This window comes from Quercus robur, chromosome 2 (assembly GCF_932294415.1).
Source record: "Quercus robur chromosome 2, dhQueRobu3.1, whole genome shotgun sequence".
Lineage (NCBI taxonomy): Eukaryota > Viridiplantae > Streptophyta > Magnoliopsida > Fagales > Fagaceae > Quercus > Quercus robur.
The window spans coordinates 11,446,618-11,468,957 of NC_065535.1; the positions used below are offsets into that span (position 1 = coordinate 11,446,618).

General features: G+C 36.1%; 2 protein-coding genes across 3 annotated transcripts; both read right to left on the reverse strand.

Moving 5' to 3' along the window:
• Nucleotides 1-3,035: 3,035 nt before the first annotated feature.
• On the reverse strand, nt 3,036-7,198 carry LOC126712354 (V-type proton ATPase 16 kDa proteolipid subunit). 2 transcript variants are annotated; one of them, XM_050411652.1, is made up of 4 exons: nt 7,151-7,198; nt 6,920-6,956; nt 4,267-4,552; nt 3,036-3,466 (listed from the first exon to the last, which is right to left on the reverse strand). In XM_050411652.1, the coding sequence occupies exons 1-4, from the start codon at nt 7,181-7,183 to the stop codon at nt 3,334-3,336; spliced, it is 489 nt and encodes a 162-aa protein (XP_050267609.1). In that variant the 5' UTR covers nt 7,184-7,198; the 3' UTR covers nt 3,036-3,333. The 2 variants fall into 2 exon arrangements, with proteins under 2 accessions (XP_050267609.1, XP_050267608.1); XM_050411651.1 differs by lacking the exons at nt 6,920-6,956; nt 7,151-7,198 and adding an exon at nt 4,672-4,965.
• A 204-nt stretch (nt 7,199-7,402) lies between these two features.
• On the reverse strand, nt 7,403-19,966 carry LOC126712353 (lysine-specific histone demethylase 1 homolog 3). The gene is made up of 9 exons (XM_050411650.1): nt 19,668-19,966; nt 16,965-19,516; nt 14,442-14,583; nt 11,903-14,209; nt 11,631-11,724; nt 10,556-11,043; nt 8,748-9,464; nt 8,526-8,600; nt 7,403-8,140 (listed from the first exon to the last, which is right to left on the reverse strand). Exons 2-9 carry the CDS (start codon nt 19,271-19,273, stop codon nt 8,075-8,077), a joined length of 6,198 nt encoding a protein of 2,065 aa, XP_050267607.1. The 5' UTR covers nt 19,274-19,516; nt 19,668-19,966; the 3' UTR covers nt 7,403-8,074.
• Nucleotides 19,967-22,340: the final 2,374 nt, after the last annotated feature.

Here is a 22,340-nt window from a genome sequence, read left to right on the forward strand (position 1 = left end):
AATGCCTGCAGTTAGTAGTGGTGTGCATGTTGCTCTTTTTTCAAATTTCCATTTAGGAATATATGCCGCTATGGCTATGAATCAATTAAAGACTTTTTCAAATTTTCATTTATTTCTATTTTTAATTGCCCGTTTAGGAATTTAATGAGTTTTATGGTCATAATTAAATTTATTGTCAAACATTTACATATCATGGATCTATCTCTTTATCTCCGACTCTTTCTTGGAATACATTTGATCCACTCAACCAAAGTTTCATGAGAAAGCAAAGCAAAACATAAAAATTGAAAAAGGAAGAAAGAAGAAGAACTTTTTCGATCTACCTTATGCTTTTTTCCTTAATTCTCTCTCTCTCTCTCTCTCTCTCTCTCTCTCTCTCTCTCTCTCTCTCTCTCTCTCTCTCTCTCTCTCTCTCTCTCTCTCTCTCTCTCTCTTTGAGGTTTGTTTCATGTTTGTCTAAAGAAAAAAAGCAAAGATTTAGTTTATGTGCATTTTTTTATTATCGGGTGGGTCAAGTTGGACCCGAGACTAGCCCAAACCCAAAAAGGACCTGACTTTTTGGCCCGAACCCAACCCGAACATCTATCCAACCCACCCAATACCCTTCGGGTCGGGTCAGTTCGAGTTGGCCAAGTTTATACTCAGCCCTAATTATTCCCCATTAGAATAATTTAAAATTCACTTTTGTTTTCATATAAAATTAGTCTTTTGCTGATTTTGTAAGCACGTTGGTTTGCACCATGTCAATGGCAACCCAACATATAAGAGTATAAAAGGAAAAGAAAATTGATTGCAGCTTAGCTATAATTTGTTAGTAAATGAGTCTTTGCATGTCCAAAAATTTATTCTAGCAGAGATTTTTCATTGAGGGGCCTGCACTTTTCAAAACTCAGTATATAATAGGTAGCTAACCTATTATGTTTCTATAATTTTTTTTTTGGGTGAAAGAAAAATTAAATTAAACATAATTAAGTAGTATAAAGTCTAGGATAGGTAACATCTCAAACGTCAGCCAATAACTGAACATGACACCTCACTTTAGGGAAGAGCCTGAACATGACACCTCACTTTTCCTTATGTTGGCAAAAAGTCCAGTACCTAAATCTCCTCTAATAGATGGGAAGTCAGTTGCTACATACATTGTTCAAACATTTAGGATGGTAATTGAAGATTTCGCACTCCATGGTTCTTTTCTTCAGGGATCTTGACAAGACTTTCGTAACAAACACAAAAAAGATACATAAAGAGGAGGGATCTCCAAGCCTTTGTCCCTTCCCTCCTCTGAAATATCCATAAAATGATAACTTAGTATTTTTAAAATTATAAGATTTAGTTTGTTACTTTTTAAACTTTTCAAAGTTTAGGGGAAATTACATTTTGTCACTCTAAACTTTACCTCATGTTACACTTTACACCTTAAAATTTTCAAATGCATGTTTTGCACTATAAACTATAACTCGTGTTACATTTTGCACCCTACTGTTAAATTTACTGCTAACTTGAATGAAAATTCAAAGTTTAGGGTGCAAAGTGTAAAAAGAGTATAATTTAAGCCGGTAAAGTGTAATTTATCTTTTATTTTTAAAGCATTGAGGAGATGGGTAATTAGATCTTTTCATGTGGTGTCATGTTTTTTCATCCAAGTTAACAGCAAACTTAACTTAGAGGTGCAAAGTGTAACAAAGGTCATAGTTTAGGGTGCAAAAAGTATATTAAAAAAATTTAAGGTACAAAGTGTAACATAAGGTATAGTTTAAGATGGTAAAATGTAATTTTTCCCAAAGTTTAATTTGTTACTTTTAATCTATAAGGGTCTAATTATATACACTCCTAAATTCTAGGGTTTAAAATGGAAATATATATATATATATATATTTGTTAATGAATTTGAGTGATAAACTGATAAGTGATAATAGAGATATTACAGATAAACCTTACAAATTGTACTATTATTTAAGTGGCATTAGTCATATTATATTATATTAACACATTAATTTGTTAATTTTTTTATGGTAAAATTTACCATATCTTTAACATTAAAAACATAGTGGTACTCCTTTACCAACCCATCTCGCTCACTCTCCATCGTCTTTAATCACAACAATAAAATAAAAATAAAAATAAAAGATAACTTTGAATTTTGAACAGTGGAAAACAGACTCATTTGCGTTTAGTTTTCTTTTGTTTATTATTATTATTTTCAGCGTTGGATAGTGCATTAGTGTGTGTTTGGATTCCACGTCTGCGTTACGTTTCTGAAGCTGCATTTTTTTTTTCACGCGTTTTGGAGTAATGCAGTTACTATTTATTAAACAGTAACAGCAAATGTTGACTTTCAACAGTAAACAGTATATACATGCACTATTCACAGACCCACAAATTACACTTTTCAACAATTTTTTTATTAAAAATGGATCCCATGATACTATTCACACATTTAAAAATTATTTTACTATAGTGTTTTCAGTTTTCAATTTTTAGTTTCAGCAAAATAAGTTCTATCCAAACAGAACCTTAGTTTTTCCTGCACAGAACTACAAAATGTGTATATATATAATAGACCTAGATGTACATGGGCATTGTTGGAGCCGACTGCCGAGTGACCTAAAATATACCAAAGAGAAAAATGGCGGAATATATTTTAGTAGATTTGGTCAACAAATTGTTTGATCTGGTCTAGAAGGTGTGCAGAGAATTTAAAAGCCTAAGTAAAGAAGTTGAAGAAACTAAACGTGAACTGAAGCATATTTAGGCTTTTACACACCTAGTGTGTATATATATATATAACCAAGTTACTAGTATTTTTGAACCTGAAAATCCCAGAATAAAAACTTTGTTAGTATTAGGTTCTAAGAACTTTGTAGGATTTGTATGTGCTGTCATACAAAGAGTGATCAACGGCGTCAATACCTCAAAAAAGCTTTGGTATAAGCTGAATTTTAACTTCTTTTTCCCTATCCATTTTACATCCCCCACAAATGACCACAACCATACACACACTTAGCTTATCCATCATGATAAAGATAACAAAAGCATGACGGCAAATCCTTCCAAAAATGATAATACAATAATTCTACACAACTTTAAATTTAAATCCGCACAATGCTGAATCAGAAAGATGAGAAAAGACTTTATTAAAATTTAAGAGTAGAAACTAATTTCTAATTCTATATCCTATCACCATAGCAAGGAAACTTCCTAAAACATATATTGGTAAAACAATTGCACTCACCCACAAGAATCTCTAGTAAAAAATAAAAACACTTCCCAATTAATAGCAATAAACCGCACAACCACAACCACAACCACCAAGCAGAATGTGCTCTCTCAGATTCAGTCAGCTCTGGACTGACCAGCTCGGGAAGAAAGGATGATGCCAACAATGAGACCATAGAGAGCCAGTGCTTCGGCAAAAATAAGAATAAGAATCATCCCAACAAAAAGCTTTGGCTGTTGTGCATTGGCTCTGCATAAAACATATACAAGGCATTTGAGCTATTAAGCTATTATATATGCTATTATTAGCAAGGCATTTGGGAATAGGAATCACCCCAAAACCTATTAATCTGATTGAAAGATGTCAATTTAATCACTCAAACCATTATTCAAACAATTATAAGCAAAATTCTCATTTAAGTGAATAGAATAGACCAGTTAACTAAGGAAGAAGATTTATTTTATTTTACTCTTTTCATTTTTTTTTAAAAGGTCAGCAAGAACACTTGTGGCGTGTTTGGATGGTAGAATTTGGATTTGGGTTATTAAAATCCAAATAAATTGTTTGGATAGTTTACAAAAGGTCAAGAATTTGGATTTGACAAATCCACCAAAGATTTTAAACCTTAAAATCCTATAGAATTTTAGAAATTCATATGACATACTTAAATATTTATGAATTTGGAATTAAGGCATTTCAGACCTATTATTTTAGAATTCAAATCCAAATTCAAGTATCCAAACGCAACCTTAGATCATTCAGTTCTCCATTATTATGCGTTAATCAAAACTGGAAAGACTCACCACCGATCACCACCCATATCCAAATGTTAACAAAAATCAAAATCAGAAGTAGAAGAATCAAATATAACTTGCAATTTAGGTGTTGGAACATGAGTTGAGGAACAAGATGGAATTTCCATATATACCCGAACAAGTAAATCATGCAACAAAACAAAAAACATATATGAAAAACGAAATGCTAAAGAAGATCAACAATGCGCAAGTAAATATAAATTTGTATATGGGGTTATAGATATTATAGGGTACCTGACACCAGCGTCACCGACGATACCAATAGCCATACCAGCAGAAAGGCCAGCGAGGCCACAAGAGAGACCAGAAGAGAGATGGGCATAGCCATCGAAGAGGTAATAGGATTTAGCCTTTGGGTTAATCCCTGTGCTGATAATCACAGCAATGATGAGACCGTATATACCCAACACACCAGCCATGACCACCGGCACGATCGACTTCATCACCAGCTCTGGCCTCATCACACCCATCGACGCCACCCCAACTCCGCTCTTCGCCGTTCCGTACGCCGCTCCCATACCTGAAAAAAAAAAAAAAAAAAAAAAAAAAAAAGGGACAAAGTCACCCGATCAATACCATACCCGATGAGATCCGCATCCACAGAACCCGAATTGTAAGATATTGAAATTTTTTTATTACAGGAGAAGACTAAGGCGGCAGCAGCGCCGAGGAAGCCAAAGAATGGGGCTGTTTCATCGCCGCTGAAAGTTGATGAAGAAGACATTTTTTATTTTCCGATCAGATCTGAGATGAGAAGAGAATGAATTTTTGCTTTCTCCTTTTTTGTTTAGTTCTCTTTTTGAATGACTTTTATTCTCTATAAGATGCTCTGGGTTTGTTTGTTGATAATTGTGGTTTGTGGATCAGAGTTTCAGACCCCTTCCTCCTATGGGAACTCCTCTGGTAAATGAAAAAATGCTAATCATACATTCTCAGTCATAAATAAATATGAGGGACATAGTTACAGAAATACCCTCAACCGTTGGACCTTTAGGAATACATCCTTTGGGCTTTCGTCCATTTTTTTTAACCCATTCCGAAATAATACCTTTTGGGCCTTTCTTTCATTTCTCCTTAGTCCATCCGTGGAGGGAACTCCTTTTTTTATTTTTTATTTTTTATTTTTTTAACAATGTATTTGATTGGTTGAAGGGAAAAGAGAGAGGAAGAAAATTGTGAGATGGGTATTTTCAATGCAAGCCCACCATTGGTATTCTCTCTCCAAACTGGAAAGAAAAAAAGAGAAGAGGGAATATGGTCATAAACACGAAATTATAAAATTACCCCTATTATCCAATTGTTTTTCAAATTACAATAAGAGTATGATAATTTTTATTTTCTTATGCTTTGCCATCCTTTCTACCAAATACACAATATCAAAAACTAAAATATTTTTTACCCTCTCACTTTATAATCAAACAGAACCCTCAGTTTTCTTGTGGTGGACCATCTCCTCAAAAATTCAAGTTAGAACAGTAATCTCCTAAAAAATTCCAAGTTTGCAACAATACCAACTCTTAACAAATTGACTTCAGTTCTGAGTTCTGACTTCTTTTTTTCTTTTTCTTTTTTTTTTTCTTTTTTCTTTTTTCTTCATTTTAAGCTTCAGCTTCTTGATCACCACTTAACGTTAACCGTCCATTCTACTTGAGGTCAAAGAAAGAGTTGAACCTTCATCATCTCTACAAATTAGTTTAGCACTTTTTAACTAACTTGTCTCATGTTCAAATTTTTTAAAATTCAATCTAGTTAAAACACAATCCATTTTTGCCCAGTTTATTTCTTAAGCTATGAAAATAACCTCATCCAATTTCCAAACACTTCAGCAAATACAACAACAGGAGATTGTGATAGTGTATGTCTGCGTGTTCATCACTAAAGCTTTAATGCTTTGGGTAAGAATGGTAAATTGTTAGAAAGATACCATAAAGTACATGAAATTTATAATTTTTTTTTTTTTTACAAAAAAAAGAAAAGAAAAAGGAAGATACCATAAAGATTGCACGTGTCATGACCATAGAGACCAGCGCATGCACATAATTAGCCGATGATAACATTAGCAGAAATAATGGTAAATTGTTAGGAAGAGACCATAGAGATGCAATTATTATTAATCCATTTTGTTTTTCCATTGTTAGACTAGAAAGATTTTAACGACATAAACGCCAAGGACATAGTTTCCCACCAATAACACTATACAACTAGTATTGATAGCAACAAAAGGCCATATACGTTGATAATGATGATGGCATGAAGGAAGCCTTCGGTCCACAATACATGTGATGAGAAAGACAGTTGAAATATGAAATATTTAAAACCATAAAGATCCAACATATTAAACAAATTAACAAGTTTCAAAAGCATGGGAAGAAAATGCCACAACCAATGAAAAACTAGATGAGATGATCCATTTCATTAAGAGATCTTCCATCAATCCAAGATATATTAATAATATGATAATAAATTTTTTCTGAAAAATTGGAAAGCTGGACTTATATATCCACTTATCAAAAGTTTTATTTTGTAGCACAAAAATGCAAGCAAAACCGTATCCAATTGTCTGAAAAAACTGTTGAACTGTACCTGGAGGAACCACAGAGCTGCACTTCATAACCATTTTTAAGAAACCCTTTCTAGAGAAAATTTTCTTACACGTGTTTGTTAATCAATAAGAGGGGAAAAGAACATAATTACCCTTTAGGACTATAATACCAGCCATGCCAGCATTAAATGCAGAGATGAACTTCAAATGAGAAAAGGACCCAACTATAATTAATCAAGGAGGTGGGGGTTTAACAAGCAGCCTAAGAATTTCTTCGTGAAATCAATGGCATAAAAGATCAAAACTTACGGGTGCAAACCAGTTATAAGGCAACAGCAGGCGTACCTCTCATGAGCAAGACAGCCACAATATTTTCCCCAACCTAGCAACAAGCCAACAAATGAGTGTAAGCAGTAAGATAAAAAAAAATTTAAAAAAATAAATAAATAAAAAACAACAACAACAGCTGAAACAGAAGGGTAGATTAGGATAGGAAGGATTAAATCACTTAATTTCAAAATGTACATACACAATGTGATGAAGCTCAGTATAAATAGTGCAACACCAAAACAATACCTGAAAGTTGATCTTGAAGGCAATATCTGTCATACAATGTCAAATGAATTTAGGTGATCAAATATGAAACAGGCACCTTAGCATATTTATGTCGATTCAGTGTCACAAACCACGTGATAGATGCCCTTAATTCTTAAATGTTGTTAATAATATATAATACACCAGACACAAGCATACATCCAGGATGCCCTGCAAGTGCGAACAGAATAAAAGACAAAATCCAAGTGGAAGTCAAGGCCATCAAAGATGCACTTTTGAAGGCAAAATGCAATTCCTTTGCTCAAAATTTAGCGAACAAAAGATAAGTCAGTAACTAATGTTCAACTAAAAAAATCTGAACAATGTTGAAGTCCTTTTGATGAAAGGATGGAAAAAGATTCTGTATGCTTGTTGACACTAAAATATCCTAATCTGTACATATTGAAAACAAGAATGTCAAGATAAATTGTCTCATCTAGGGGGATCCCCGAACAAAAAAATAGGGCTTAACTTTTCACCCTAGGAGGTGCAGCCTTGATGGATGATGAACCAATTGCTGAAAGTAATCCAATCTTATCGTTCCACCCAGATGCCTGCAGTCCAGACCATCCAAGTTACGATACTTGAGCTGATTTCTAAAGCAAGAAGTCTATGCCACCACCAAAAATGGCCTTTTGTTGTACTCCATGACCATCTCTGATCACACTTGCAAGGAGGCATCAGACCTTGAACAGTTTGCATTGGGAGGCAATGCCATTATGACCAAACAGGCAACAAAAAACCATCCTGTTTCTTCCACAACGCCTTCTGGATCATTAACAGGATACCAACCATGCCCCACCACCACAATATATGCAACAAACTCCTGCAGAAACAAGGAACCAGACCACTCCAAGCCTTGCACATAAATGGTACCAAAAAAAGGTCACCCAATCCCTGGGATTATCAAGATTTCACATTTGGCTTCATTTCCATGTGCCTCTCAATCAGTTTGTCCACAAAGGAACGGATCTGCAAGTTTAAAGATAAGAGGACAACTCAGAAGAAAAGACATACCACGACATTACAAAATACCACTAAGGCTTCATTTATGCAATAAGGTTATTCAGCAGGTACAAATAAAAGCTATTGCAGAAAATTTGGTTCCTTTCATGTTAGAAAGAATAATTCTATAAAAAAAATATCTATTAATTTGTCAAGGAGAAGTTTTGTGCACAAGCCAACCCTAAAGAAAGCAATATAAGACGGGTGCTTTTCCAAATGAACCAACCAACAGGGCCAACATGGATTCGTATATTTTAAAAATTATAAAATTTAAAAATATATATATAGGGAGGAAAAAGGTTCCCCCAGATAAATAGATCCGATGTTAATAACATAAAAATGTAATACACACCTTATTCCTGCGCTTGAAATCAAGAAACTCTGAAACAGACATTGTTTTTTCAGCATCTGTGGCCTGCTCCATGACCTGAAAATTGAACTGTAAGACTGGGGAAAAAATAAAAGAACAGTTGCAAGCTCATGTTTAATCATGTCATACAAAATCCATCAGGATTAAATTTGCAACTAGATATAAAAGGAAGGGAGAAAATAGGGAAGATGAAAAACAAGTAACCTTAGTTGCAGTTTTCTTCATAATTGACTTGTATCCTTCCTTATCAATTTTCCTTGCTTTATAAAGGGGCATAAGCAATGATGCAACATAATCCACAACAGCCTGCTTAATGCGGTCAGCCCCTCGAGAAAGATTTTTTACAGATTCCTTGTTTACTGTAACTTGTGAAACAGAACTCTCATTTGCCAATCTATCATGCCTCCAGGTGGGTAGTCTTGAACTTGTGTTCGAATCCTCCTCATCCTTTATATTCACAGTCGAACGGAAGAATTCAGAATCAGCTGCAGCTGCCTGAGATTGCCATCTGTCAATTGCATGATAGTCCTTTATCCCCACACTACCAGCTGTATCAACCCATGCTTTAGTATAAATACTGCTATCCACCGCCACACTTTCACCAGAGTGCTCTCTGAAGTTCAAATGGCTGGCAATCTCATTTGAATGGCTCCGCAATGAGAGGTCATCCACTGAAACTTTTGAACTGTCAAGGTTAGCACAAGCAGCAGAGAAATCAACAGACCAGTTCCTAACTTTGCAGTTCCTAGAGTCTATTTCTGATATACAATCTTGTCTTCCCAAAACTCCCCCAGACCATTTCCTTCTAGTATCAACCTCATCCATTTGGGAAAATTGATCCCGTCTAGCAAATTTGTGAAATGATGGTATCTTAGGAAGCTGCAGTGATGTATTACATTTGGCTTCTGATGACGCATAGGCCTGCAATACAAAACCACCACTAAAATCCTTTAGAGATAGTGACCAGAAGAAAGAGGAAAAGATTCACAAAGAAGATAAGTAAAACAGAACAGCCTATGACTAAATATGGCTGCAGAAATAAAGTGCTATGGCACCACCTGTTCCAGGTAAATATCAACATAATTGCATGCTATCTAAATTGCAATCAACCTAGTTAAATAATAACAATAACAAATAAAAATAAGGACATCAACAATCCAAGCTACAAGTGATGCCTGTGTAGTTAAAATTTTAGTGGTTACGTTTGGGTTCCACAGCAATTTACTCCAAATTGATACCAAAAATAAGTATCAAAACCTCATCATAGTACTGGAAAGTTTGTATAAAAGTGGTGAAGGATAGCCATATTTAATGTGTAAAAAAAGTGAAGAGTCTGTATCATGAACATTGCATTTTTCAGGCACACTAAGAACATTAACAAGAACACAAGGTATGGCAATATTTACAATTGCAAGACATTAAGTGGGTCAGCACATAACCATGATCTAAGCATCTTGCAAAGTTACATTTTTTGTATGTACTGCACCTTTGGGGTTATCCTCACAGTTGGAAATTTTATCAAATATGGGATGATAGTGGTTGATTGATGTTATATGTGCAAATGCAGCGGTGAAACCATGGACCACTTGTTACAACATTGCACAATTGCTATGGCTTCAACATTCATGTTATTTGGAGCTAAACGGATAGTGCCTATATCCATCCAGGAGTTGCTTCAATGTTGGAGAAGGAAACCTGAGTCTTTCAGATTTGGAGTCTGGACCATAGTCCCAATGTGTTTCACATGGACTTTATGGAAGGAAAGAACATTTGAGGGGGGAGATTTGTCAGTTATGTGAATTAAATCAATGTCTATTAGCTCTTTAATTTAATTGGAAGTAGAATTTTTTTGGTTTCATTGAATTTGTGTGATCTTGAGGAGATAGTTGAGCATACATCCAGTACACTAAAGCTGTCCCCCTTATCCTATATAATTGTATGAGTTTTCCTCAATACAGATCTTATACTCATCAAAAGAAAAGAAGCATTGTACCAAATCAAGAGAAACAAACCTCAGCAGCTGCAAGTGCCGCAGCACGGGCTGCTTCTGCAGCAGCGAAGGCAGCCTGTTCTTCCTCAGACATAGCAACATTGTTGCCCTCCAGCTCAGTATCCAGTGTACCTATTGAACCTTGGGACCTTGATGTAATCTCCATTTTTGAGTCATTTGTAGTTTCGTGTTGGGCTGCTTTGCCATTCACTTTCTTCAAATTTGCATTAGAAGGCAAAAAACTTCCAGATGCAGGAACCTGCAAGTTTCCTTTATTCTCCATAGCACCATGATGTGTGTGCAGAGGCGGCTTTCCCATTACTGGATCTTTAAGAGATTTTCTCTTTGCTGAATCTATAGCAGTTGCTTGCCTTGATAACTTCAATCCACCATTAGAAGCTTTTTCCTTGCGAAAGACTTCAAGCCACACATTAACCAGCTGACTTGCTATTGCACGTATATCTCGGCTAGTATGTACACAAACTTTTTCTTTCACAGTTTTCCCTATGCCTACATCAACAGTATCAACAATTAAATAATAATTGTAATGATAAGCATATTCCATCATCAACATTGTTGATATCAAATTACTTCTAGAAAATGAATTCATATCAACTCAAGTCAATTCAAACACATTCATATGGGTGCATTTACACATAATTTTAAGAAAGTGACTTCTAATCATTCTAGTTAAATTTTCATATCAAACAATTTAAGCATAAATTATAAGCAAATTACCTCAGCATGATCCAGTTAAACAATTCAAGTCTTTTTTTTTTTTCTTTTTAAAATTTTGATAAGTAACGGATTTAACAATTCAAGTCTTGAACAATCAAAGAGCTAATATAAGCTGAAACCACATAATTTTTCTCCTGCACAGTTTTCTGCTGAACATGTGAATCATTTTCCCAGTGAAATTTATTTATCACCCTTCCTGAAACTTTCTTCCAGAAACAGACTAAGAAGACAGAATCTAAAAACTTGAATCAGTAATAACTAAATTAATCTTCTTTTTTTCTTTTTCAGCATAAGCAATCCTCTATGTACATATGCATGTGTAAATGCTGCATACAAAAAACAGAAAGACAAATCAATACCTGACAAGCGCACAGCAAGTAGATCAGTTGAAACTCGTACAAGTAGACGAACACAATGCCGCAAGAGTTGGGTCCCATCCTTCCCCATAGAGTCCTATCATAAGCCAAACAAAATACACGGCATCAGAAATTTTGTTTAAAATGATGAACATAGGATGATGTCAACAGCCAAAGAACAAATACATTAACAAATTCCATATTTCATTCATTATAAAAAAAATAATAATAAATAAATAAAAAAAGACTGAAAAACTATGGAAGGCAAGTAATACCAGTATCCATGAGTTGAGTGTAGTAAGCCCTTCCTTGGTCCCAGCAAAGGATTTCAAGGTTTCAACACGAAGATTCAACAACTCTTTGGCCACACACAATCGTCCTGCAGTAGTTTTTGCATTAAAGAACATCTCCTGTAGTAAAGCTTCTATTGTCAAAATCTGGCCTCCATCTAAAGAGTCCTTGTAGAGGACATTAGAAAGCTCAACTGCATCAAGTCTCTTTGTTATGTCCCTAACTTCATCCCTCTCAAAGTCACTCTGTCTGTGGACAACCTCCATTGCCTCTACTTCTGCAGTGTAGTCTTTTCCAGTCCTCAATATGTCAATTATACGCACTGCTTCCCGTAGCCCACTCATCATTGCACCACCAACTGTGTCGGGATGCTCCTTGCAGGTGGCTTCACCAGCAAAAAACAAACAATTCTCTACAGGCCTTCCCAATAAATCATAATCTTCTCCAGATGCTCCAACAGCAACATAGGAGTAAGCACCATAGCTAAAAGGATCCCTGCCCCAGTCTGTCACTACTGATGCAACTGGATCAGGAACTGAAGCCTCACCAAAAAGTTTACGGAGAACCATTAACGCATGGTTTACATGATCAGATGAGCTCATGTTTTGGCCATCTATAGCTGCCTTACCAACCACTAAAGCTATAAGAACAGGAGCCCCAACTGTTTTCCTAAGATTCCAGAACATAAAGCACTGGCCCCTTCGGTTTGTTTCCTCAGCTGTTGCCCCAAAGTAATCCACAGAATCATCCCAGAATACTTCCGGAAACTCCAAAACCACTTTATTGAGAACTCCAAAGCCAAGCCTCTGGATAGAAGAATGTTTCCATTGGGGTAAAGGTGGGGAAAACTTTAGGGTATCTGCTTTCAAGCACCCAAGCGGCACTGTAATCAGGACAGCATCTCCCGAAAATTCACTGCCATTTGATGTAGAAACTTTGACTCTATAACTCCCACTACCATTACTGCCAGAGTCCTTGGTTTCATATGAAACATTTGTAACTATATGGTTCAAGCGAATGGGAAGTCCATCTCCAAGAGACTCAACAACAGTGCTGTAACCCCCTTTAATCATACAATGAGCTCCTCCAAATCCTCCATAAACATCATCTTGGTTCCAGTAGGGAAGAGATACTTGCTTAAGCAGAGCAGCACAACCATACTCTAAGTTGGCAAAATGCCAGTCCATAACCCTCCTCTCCAAAGGATCCAAAATCTCTTTAGAATAATTTCTCAGAGGAAAACTGCCATCAACGCTACCTTTATTGGAATCAAAGAAAGCATTTTTAGAACCATGCAGTTCAGTCTCTTCCTTATTTGTTCCTAATCGCGCCAAACGACGCTTCTTAAGGGCATATTCTAAGCCATCCTCAAGGGACATTCTCATTGCATGTTCCCCTCTCTGGGCAACAAGCAATACCATATCATCCAGAAGGCTGTTGTATTCTGCTTCCAGGCGATCATCCAGATCTGCAGGAACTTTTTGACCTGTAACAATATCATAAAGAGGGCAGTCACTGTTTAGCACAGTCAACTTGAGGCCCAACTGAGCACAAACCAATGAGGAAGGATCCGGTCTCCTTTCAGTGGCCACATCAGCCTCAACACCAGTAATGATGCTAGCACCAAGATCCACAGGAACAGACAGAGATGAGCGGTCTGTAAAAACACGGCCACCTATCCTACTCCTAGCTTCAAGAACTGTTACAGAAAAACCCTGCCGTTGCAAGTGGCGTGCAGCAGTTAAGCCAGCAGGACCAGCTCCGACAATAATGATTCTCTTTCTAACATCAGAATCACACTGCAGAGAGTGATCCCCCCCAACCTGATCATCTGAGGCAGATTGAATGGTGCACGAGTCATTCACTAACTCAGATGTTATGACGGGGTCTGTTAGACCATCCAGTTTTTCACATGACAGACCAGTACTTAGAACGGGCATATTGTCAACGGGCATATTGTCAATGCTACCATATTCTGGGTAATCATCAGCCAGACATTCTTCACGTTCTGTTGCATCAGGTAATTCAGGTGCAGCAGGAGTACCAGTCCTGCTACCTCTAATAGCTCCAAGCATTTGAGTTGCATTTTCAAGGATAACATCATTCTTTGCCTCCATTGAAGTATCAGAACTCTTAACCTGACCAACAATAAAAGAAACTCCATCCTCCAAATCAGCCACTGAAGACCCAGAATTTTCCTTCAGATTTTTTCCATTTAGAAGCTGATAATTATGCTTAGCATTAGTTTCTGCTTTCTCCTTCTCAGAAGCAATTCCAACATTTATATATCCCTGTAAAAAAATGGTAAGCTTTAAATACATGCATGAAACAAACAATATAGAAAGACTTATTCAATCCCTAAAACGAGCACAAATTACTGAAAAACAAATAAAGAAAATAGGGGGGCCGCGGGGGGGGGGGGGGGGGGGGGGGAGGTTGGGAAGCAAACAAACAGATGCATCATTTTGACAAGAAAAAAGAATACAGAACATAAATAAAACTCAATACACTTTACAAACTTACACTATGATCAAGAAATGCATAGATCTCCCTGATAAGTGTAGCATGTGATGGTTCGTCCTCAAAAGGAGTATCAGAGACCCCACAGTCAGCAAGTGGTAAAATACGGCTAACATCTTTACTCCAAAGACTCAATATCCGATTCCTGCATGCCACCAAGAAATTAAAAGGAAGTGAACTCATCATTAGAAAAACAAGTTCTGGGTAAAAGATAATATTAATGTATAACTCTAAAAATAATATCTAGCCTATTCCTAGTTCAAATAAAAAGAATATGCAGGACCCAATCATTACTCATTATAATTGAAAATTTTCAGAAGCTGAAACAAGATGCACAGAGAGGCTGGAAGGTATGTTTGTAGAATTTCATAGAAAAGGCACAGAAGAGTAGAAGCCACAATATCAGAACCTCCACTTAGAGAAGAAAGCAAATCTAAAACAACATTCAGGTATTACCGTATTAAACTTAATTTCAAAATAAAAAGTCAAACAAGGGCACTAATGATAAATTACATATTTACCTACAGCAGCACAATAAGTGACAGTCTGCCCATTTTTGGTACAGCTTATTTTTCAGTTTTTTTCAGAATAGGGTTGTTTGAAAAGGCTATAACTAGAAAAGACTGAACGTTAAAAATGCTGTACTTTGAAAAGGTGCTATTTGAAAATGCTTTACCAAACGGGCATAGAAAGATTCCAACATTGTAGATGATTTACTTGGAAGACGCCTACAGAGCCAACATATACAAGGCATTACTAACACTAACAGGAGCGACTTGCAATAAAATCACATTATCACAGAAACTAGATTCTCAGTAGCTGTGGCCACCTCTATCGTGGAATAGCACCACCCCAATCTATAGAAAAGGTTTCAACAGGGAGTTGCTGACTTGCTGTCAAAACTTCAAATAAAAGACATAATTATATAACTAATACATAAATTAATTGGTCGTTTTTTTAAATAATACATACCCTTTTGCCCCAGCATCAAGCCACTGAACATGATCTTAAATACAAGGCCAGCAAAGCCAGCATGTAATAAAAAAATTGTCATTATGACTATTAGCTTTCCATCTACAAGATTCAGTGCCCTTAGTCTTTCTATAAGTTTCATCTATACTATAATGCAAGGAGAAGCAAAGCCAGTTGAAACTTGAAAGCATGTAGTTTCTCTTAATCCTAGTCTAAAAACTAGCCTAACTAAAGATTACATCTACATGGGTTCAACTTCTAAAAAAGCTTTATCCAATAAAATGGGGAAACAGTTACCTACCTCTTTTTTAGTTAAGTCTGTCACCAACCTTTTCGTTTTTTAAGTGACAGTGTTAGCTAGTGTTGGTAAAAGCATCGAGCGCACAGGCTACATTTTCCAAAGATCTCTAATATAAATATTCAAAAAATATCAACTAAAAAAAAGGCTGATAAACTCAAATATATTTTGTCTAATAGCTAAAGTGGACAATAAATTTACATAAGCTATATCTCTTAGAATTTTAATATAGCAAATTTGAAAACAATTATCAATGGACAATTTAATAAAAATCTAGAAAGTTAAACATGACATATTATCTTGTGCTTTATAACAATACATAACTATGATTTACAATAGTTATCTATATGGTCCAATCATAATATATCCAAAATGCAAAAACCAAATAGTACAATAGTAAATTTATCCTTGCTTTTGTCTTTTGATAAGTAAACAAAAATTGTTTGTGTAATATATCACCTTAAAAATAGTTTTTGTATGATAAATCAATGGTCCACATCATTTCCTTCAAGATAAAGCAATTAATTTTAATGGTTCATATTTTTTAGCAAAAACATTTATAAAAACAATGCCTAGGCATGATTTGCGCTTCTTCAAAAAGCACAAAAACAGTGTGCAAGAGATGCACAAGTGAAGCACTAAGAACTTGGGGGCTTTGAGCATGCCTAAGTGGGCTTTTGACAACATTTGTTATACTTCCATGGATATTAGCATATTTCCAAGTTAAGCGGTTGGGAAACCACAGGAAAGCTTTTCAGTGGGTGCCTGAACATCAGTATTATGCATTCAAAATAAAGTAGATCTCCAATTAATCATACAACACTAAACCACCACCCCACCTCCCCCCAACCCCCCCCCCCCCCCCAAACAAAAAAAAAAAAAAAAAAAAAACCATTTTGTCCTGCTTCTAATACATATATACAAAAATAACAAGGGTTAGCAATGAAAACAAATATCCATACCAGATCAACCTCAGTGAAGGTAATTGCAAATACAACAGAAACTAAAAATATGTTTCTTTCCCTTTTTTGGTAAATAAACACAGAATTAGAATTAAGAATTTTATGCACAAACTTCAAAAAATTGGCATTACATAGATATGACACACATAACAGATGTGCTTCACCGAAAAAAAATTACCAATAATACGAAATAATTAAAATTAACTCTTTTGAATGGCAGAAAATATACTCATATACAAGACAGCATCCAAAAACGCCACAGCATAAAGCCAGGTTTCAGAAATAACAACTAACCTGCGCTCCAAATACTCCTGAAGCCCACCTTTGCGCTTCAAGACCTCCTTAAATTTAATCTTCTCAACTGGACCAGCTGCATGAGCTTTCAGCCCAGCTGATACTGCCGCTGCACTACCATTTTCAGCCTCTACAGCAATAATTGAGGAGGTATCAGACTTTGCTCTTGTTCTATTAGAATGCTCATTATCTACAACACCCTGACTTTCGAGGAAACCTTGTTCATTTAACAAAATGTCCCAGTCAGCATCCCCCTCATAAGCCATGTCTCCATGCCTACGCTTCTTAGGCTTGCGCGGAACACGCTGGACAGCTGATAGCTTTCCATCTTTGTTTTCACAATCAGGCACAGATGTTGCATCTTCTGGGTAATTGTCATTTTCATCTCGAGTTATAGATGGAGAAGAAGCTCCATTAGCCTCCTCATTGGCTGAAACATAATCATGACTAGGAACACAAATGCCTTTCGACGCATCATCAGAAGGCTGATTTTGATGTAAAGTGGAGCTGCACTTCTGAATGGACGCCAAAGACTTATTTGGATAAAGACAAGGCTCTGAAAACTTGTCCTGGTGATTCAACTGGAAAGCAAGTCCTGACTTATGCTCTCTGGTAGACGTCATAGTATGTGGAGATAGCCAAACATCAGAAACCATAACATGTTCCTTTTGCATAGAATCTGAAGCAAGATCTGGCTCATCGGTGCAAGTATTAATACCATCACCATCACCATCACCATCACTGCAAGCATCTCCCATCTTCATGAGATGAGGAGAGGAGTATTGAGATAAACATTTTGACGAAACCTCCAAAACTTTTCCAGAAACTGAATTGCAAATATCCTTGGGATTGTATATACATGATTTCTTTAACAACTCATCATCATGGAAAGTCCCCACAATTTCTTTCTGGACCATAGAAGAGGAAATTTCAAGGTTTGCATTTGATACATGCGCTGTTGGAATACCCTCTGACTGTCGGGTGAATGTATCTCTAAAACCTATGTCAAACTCATTGTCTTCTTCCATCTTCGTAGGGCCAGAGATAGAATTTGGAAATTTTACAACATCATGAAGCAAAGTGCTTGTGCTAACTGTAGGACAATGCTTTAATCTATCCTTAAATGTATGAATTCCCATTGCAGCCTTTTGGCTAGGTGCAGAGTAATTGTCCTTGAGTTGAACACAAATAAACTCTCCATCACAAACTTCATTCAAACTATCATTGTCCACTTTATATCCCTCCTGCACCTTTGAACCACAAGGGTCCTCCATGGCCTCATTTTGAATCCCTTTGGAGGGAGATCTTGATGATAGTGAAAGAGGAGGTGGATCCTCAAAAATAATTTTGGACGATCTATCATATCCATTGTCACTAGGTTTCATACTCTCTTCTTTAATTGCTGAATCAGAAGGAAGCCCTCTAGTTGAACCATGGTTCTCTTCTATGCAGTCAGAAACTTCACAAAAGCTGTCATCTGATCTTCTATTTTTAGATTTCAAACTGGTGCACTCCAATTTTGAGGAAGAACCAGATCTAAGTCTCCCTAGGGTTACGAGCTTCGAAACACCTACAGAACTTTCAGAGCACGGGCTCAACCCATCCTCCAAAGTCTGGGCCTCACTTTTCTGCTTTAAACTTGGAGAAATCCGATATTTCTTAATTAAACCAGACTGTGCCTTACGAACAAATTCCGATAACGAGTCTTTCAAATTTTCATCCACAGACTGATTAGGACCTTCCCTGGGGCACAAACCAGACTCCTCCCTCAAAGAATTAGACCCAGATCCCATAGACTCTAAATCATTATCCAAAGCAACATGACCATCTACTGTTTTCACCACTGAATTTATCTTGGGTCTCTTCACTTTCCCTTTACACTTGGATTCTACCCCTACATCCATAGTCACATCAGACCCTTCATCACCACGCATTACACGCCCTTTCTCCACATCCTCCACAGGCCCATTCGATGATCTATCTGAAGAATCCACCGCATTCAAAGTAGAACTCCTTCCCCTTAGAATTCCAGATCCACAGTCTTTCTTTGGACCCTTCAACTTCTTCTTGAAACTAGCCAAAGTATCATCCATACCCCCAAAATCCTCTCCCTCAACCTTCAATTTCTCTTCTCCAATCTCAACCTTCTTTATCCCCTCACTCTCTAACCCAGACTTAACCTTCTTAGGGTTTTTTGTTCTCCTCAATTTGAACAAAGTCCCAATGGGCTCATCGTCGTCCGAAACCAAACCGATCTCAACCGGCTTCGATCTTCTCTTTATCCCACACTTCTTATCCTCCCCATCCATTGTAGCTACACAAATCCTCAATCAGAAACCCCTTTTTTAAGTAACCCTAACCCACCTTTAGTGCCCAAAACAGCACACAACAATCTCGAAAACCAACCATAACCTTCCAATTCTCTATCACAAAATTTTCGAAGCTCATGTTTTGTACACAACTCGTTCTTCAACCATTCAAACCCATAATAAAATTAATCAAAACAATCACTATCTAACAGTTCTAGGGCAAAGGTTGTCAATGGCTTCTCTCTGATACAACCAAAAATTCCAAAACAGACAAAAAATAAATTAAAAATAGAACAAAAATAAAGCCCTAGGTTTGTTTCAAATAAAATGACTAAGCCCTAGAGTTAAAGAAAGTAAAGAGATAGAGAAATTGGGGTGTGTCACCGTGTCAGACCTGAGAGCTTTGAAGCTGCGTTAATGGAATTTCACCAAGAAAGTGAGGTGCGCACGTTAGCGTCGAGCCACAGGTTGAGAAGGTCCGCTCTATAAAAGTTGCGCCGTGGAGACGAGTGAGTGTGAAAGAGAGAAGAAAAAAAAAATTACTGACAAAATTGGAGAATTAGAAATTTGGAAAATGAAATTCGGAGGAAAAATAAATTCCGTCACGAGGGATTTTTTCTCATTTTTTGCACGGCACACTGTTTATGTGGAGAGAGAGAGAGAGAGAGAGAGAGAGACTATAGAGTTAGGGCAGACAACGGAGGCAGTGTTTGGAATCGATTAATAAATGGTTTCTCTGATAAAAAAAAAAGGTTTCTAATTACTTTTGATCAAAAAAAAAAAACAAATATAAAAAAAAGAGGTTTCTAAGTAATTACCAGGGAGCGGGAACGTACGAGTTTCTAGAAGGGTTTCATTTATGGCAACTTCAAGGACTTAACTATTAATCCCTAAAACCAATTGGGGGAAATTTTTCAATGAAGAGTCCAAAAGACCAAAATACATGGGGACACCAGAACTTTCAGGGTACTTGACCCATTATTAAATTCACTCTTCCAGGGGAAAAAAAAAAAAAGTAAATAATGACTTTTTTTTGCTAAAGTATTAATATCTTTGAATTTTTTTAATACTCCTACCAAACCTTGATAGTGACTTGTATACTTTTGAGAGAAATTATTGGACAAACTCTCTAATCATTCTTTTTCTATGTCAAGCTTGTATATATTTTATGAGACATTAAAATTTTATCTCTTTATCCATGTAATCAGGAAATGGCAGACCCATGTTTGAATCGTATTATGCTCTATCTGTCTTGACATACAAACATTTTCTTACTAAAAATGTTCTTGACAATGTTCTCCTGCAAAATAATTTTATATTGTTTGTTTGCAATGACAGTGTATCAAGTTTACCAAAAAAAAAAAAAAAAAAAAAAAATGACAGTGTATCAATGTTATCCTTAAAGTTGTTTTTGGATGAAAAGGAGATAAGTAAAGGGAGAAGGAATTTAGATTTCTAATTCACTAGGTGTTGATTCTTTTAAAATAGAGTGCGGAGTAGATTTAAGGGCATTTTGAGGTGTGAGATATCCTTCCAAGCCCCTTAATTTTCATCCCCCATAATTTGGGAATTTAACGAGAGGGGTTTCACTTATATTTACATTACTTAAACTATTGGTTTTACTTTTACTTGGGAAAAATAGGTAACTAGCATTAATTCCATAACTATCTAGTTAATAGTTAAGGTTTCAAAACTATTTTTTTTTATAGCATCTCGAGTCTTTTAAAGTCGATTTTGGGCAATAACTCGACCATAAAACACTCGATTTCTATGCTCTAATTTCTTCCAACGTGGCATAGGTTTCCACGTGGGTAGACAGAAATCGAGTCTCTAAGACTCGATTTCTAAGTGTTATACAAAAAACCAAATCAGTGAGGAACCAGAACTTCAGGGAAGAAAGCAGAGAGGAAAAAAAAAAACCAGAAACAGAGGGAGATCGGAGTGGCTCGCGCGACCCAGGCCGCGCGCTGCCTGGGTCTCCCCTGGGCTCGCGCGACCCAGGCGCCGCTCTGCCTGGGCTCGCGCGACCCACTCCGATCTCCCTCTGTTTCTGGTTTTTTTTTTTTTTTTTCCTCTCTGCTTTCTTCCCTGAAGTTCTGGTTCCTCACTGATTTGATTTTATGTATAACACTTAGAAATCGAGTCTTAGAGACTCGATTTCTGTCTACCCACGTGGAAAACTATGCCACGTTGGAAGAAATTAGAGCATAGAAATCGAGTGTCTGATGGTCGAATTATTGCCCAAAATCGACTTTAAAAGGCTCGAGATGCTATAAAAAAAAATAGTTTTGAAACCTTAACTACTAACTAGATAGTTATGAAATTAATGCTAGTTACCTATTTTTTCCCTTTTACTTGTATGGTTTCATTTTATTTATATTTCTTTAAATTGAACAAATAAGTGATATAATTATCAATTAACAACTTATTCATATAAAGAGTGAAAATGAAATAAGAATGTAAAAATTGATAAGTGAAAAAAATATTAGGAAGGTTGTGATTTGAAATGAGTAGATTCACTTAAAGATGGGGTAGCCCTATTGATGGAAAAATAAGAAAGAGTCGTTTGAAATGGTTTGCTCATGTTTAGAGGTGAGTAATTAATGCACAAATGTGAAACAATGAGATGATTCAAGCTAAGGGAACAATAGAAGAATTCCAAAAACAACATTAATATAAGTAGTAAAAAATGACATGTCTATTATGAAAGTAATAAAGAGTATGAATTCAAGTAAACTAGATTGGCAAATAAAAAACACATACGTATGGCCAGCCTTTACTAAGGCTTTGTTTATATTGTTAGGACACGTTTGGTACACTGTAATAATTATTACATGGGAATATGAATAAGTATTACAAGGAATACATTAAGTTGAAATATAATAAGTATTACTATTCATTAGTTTGGTGACCATTTAGAAATATAATCCTGAATATGCATCCACAATTTAGTAGAGTATAAAAAGAAAGTGTAAATAAATCATTTTTAAGTCAAATTTCCTAAAATATACTTATTTTAGGGTGTTCAGAATAGAACTAATAATTAACAATAAGGAAAATTTATTTT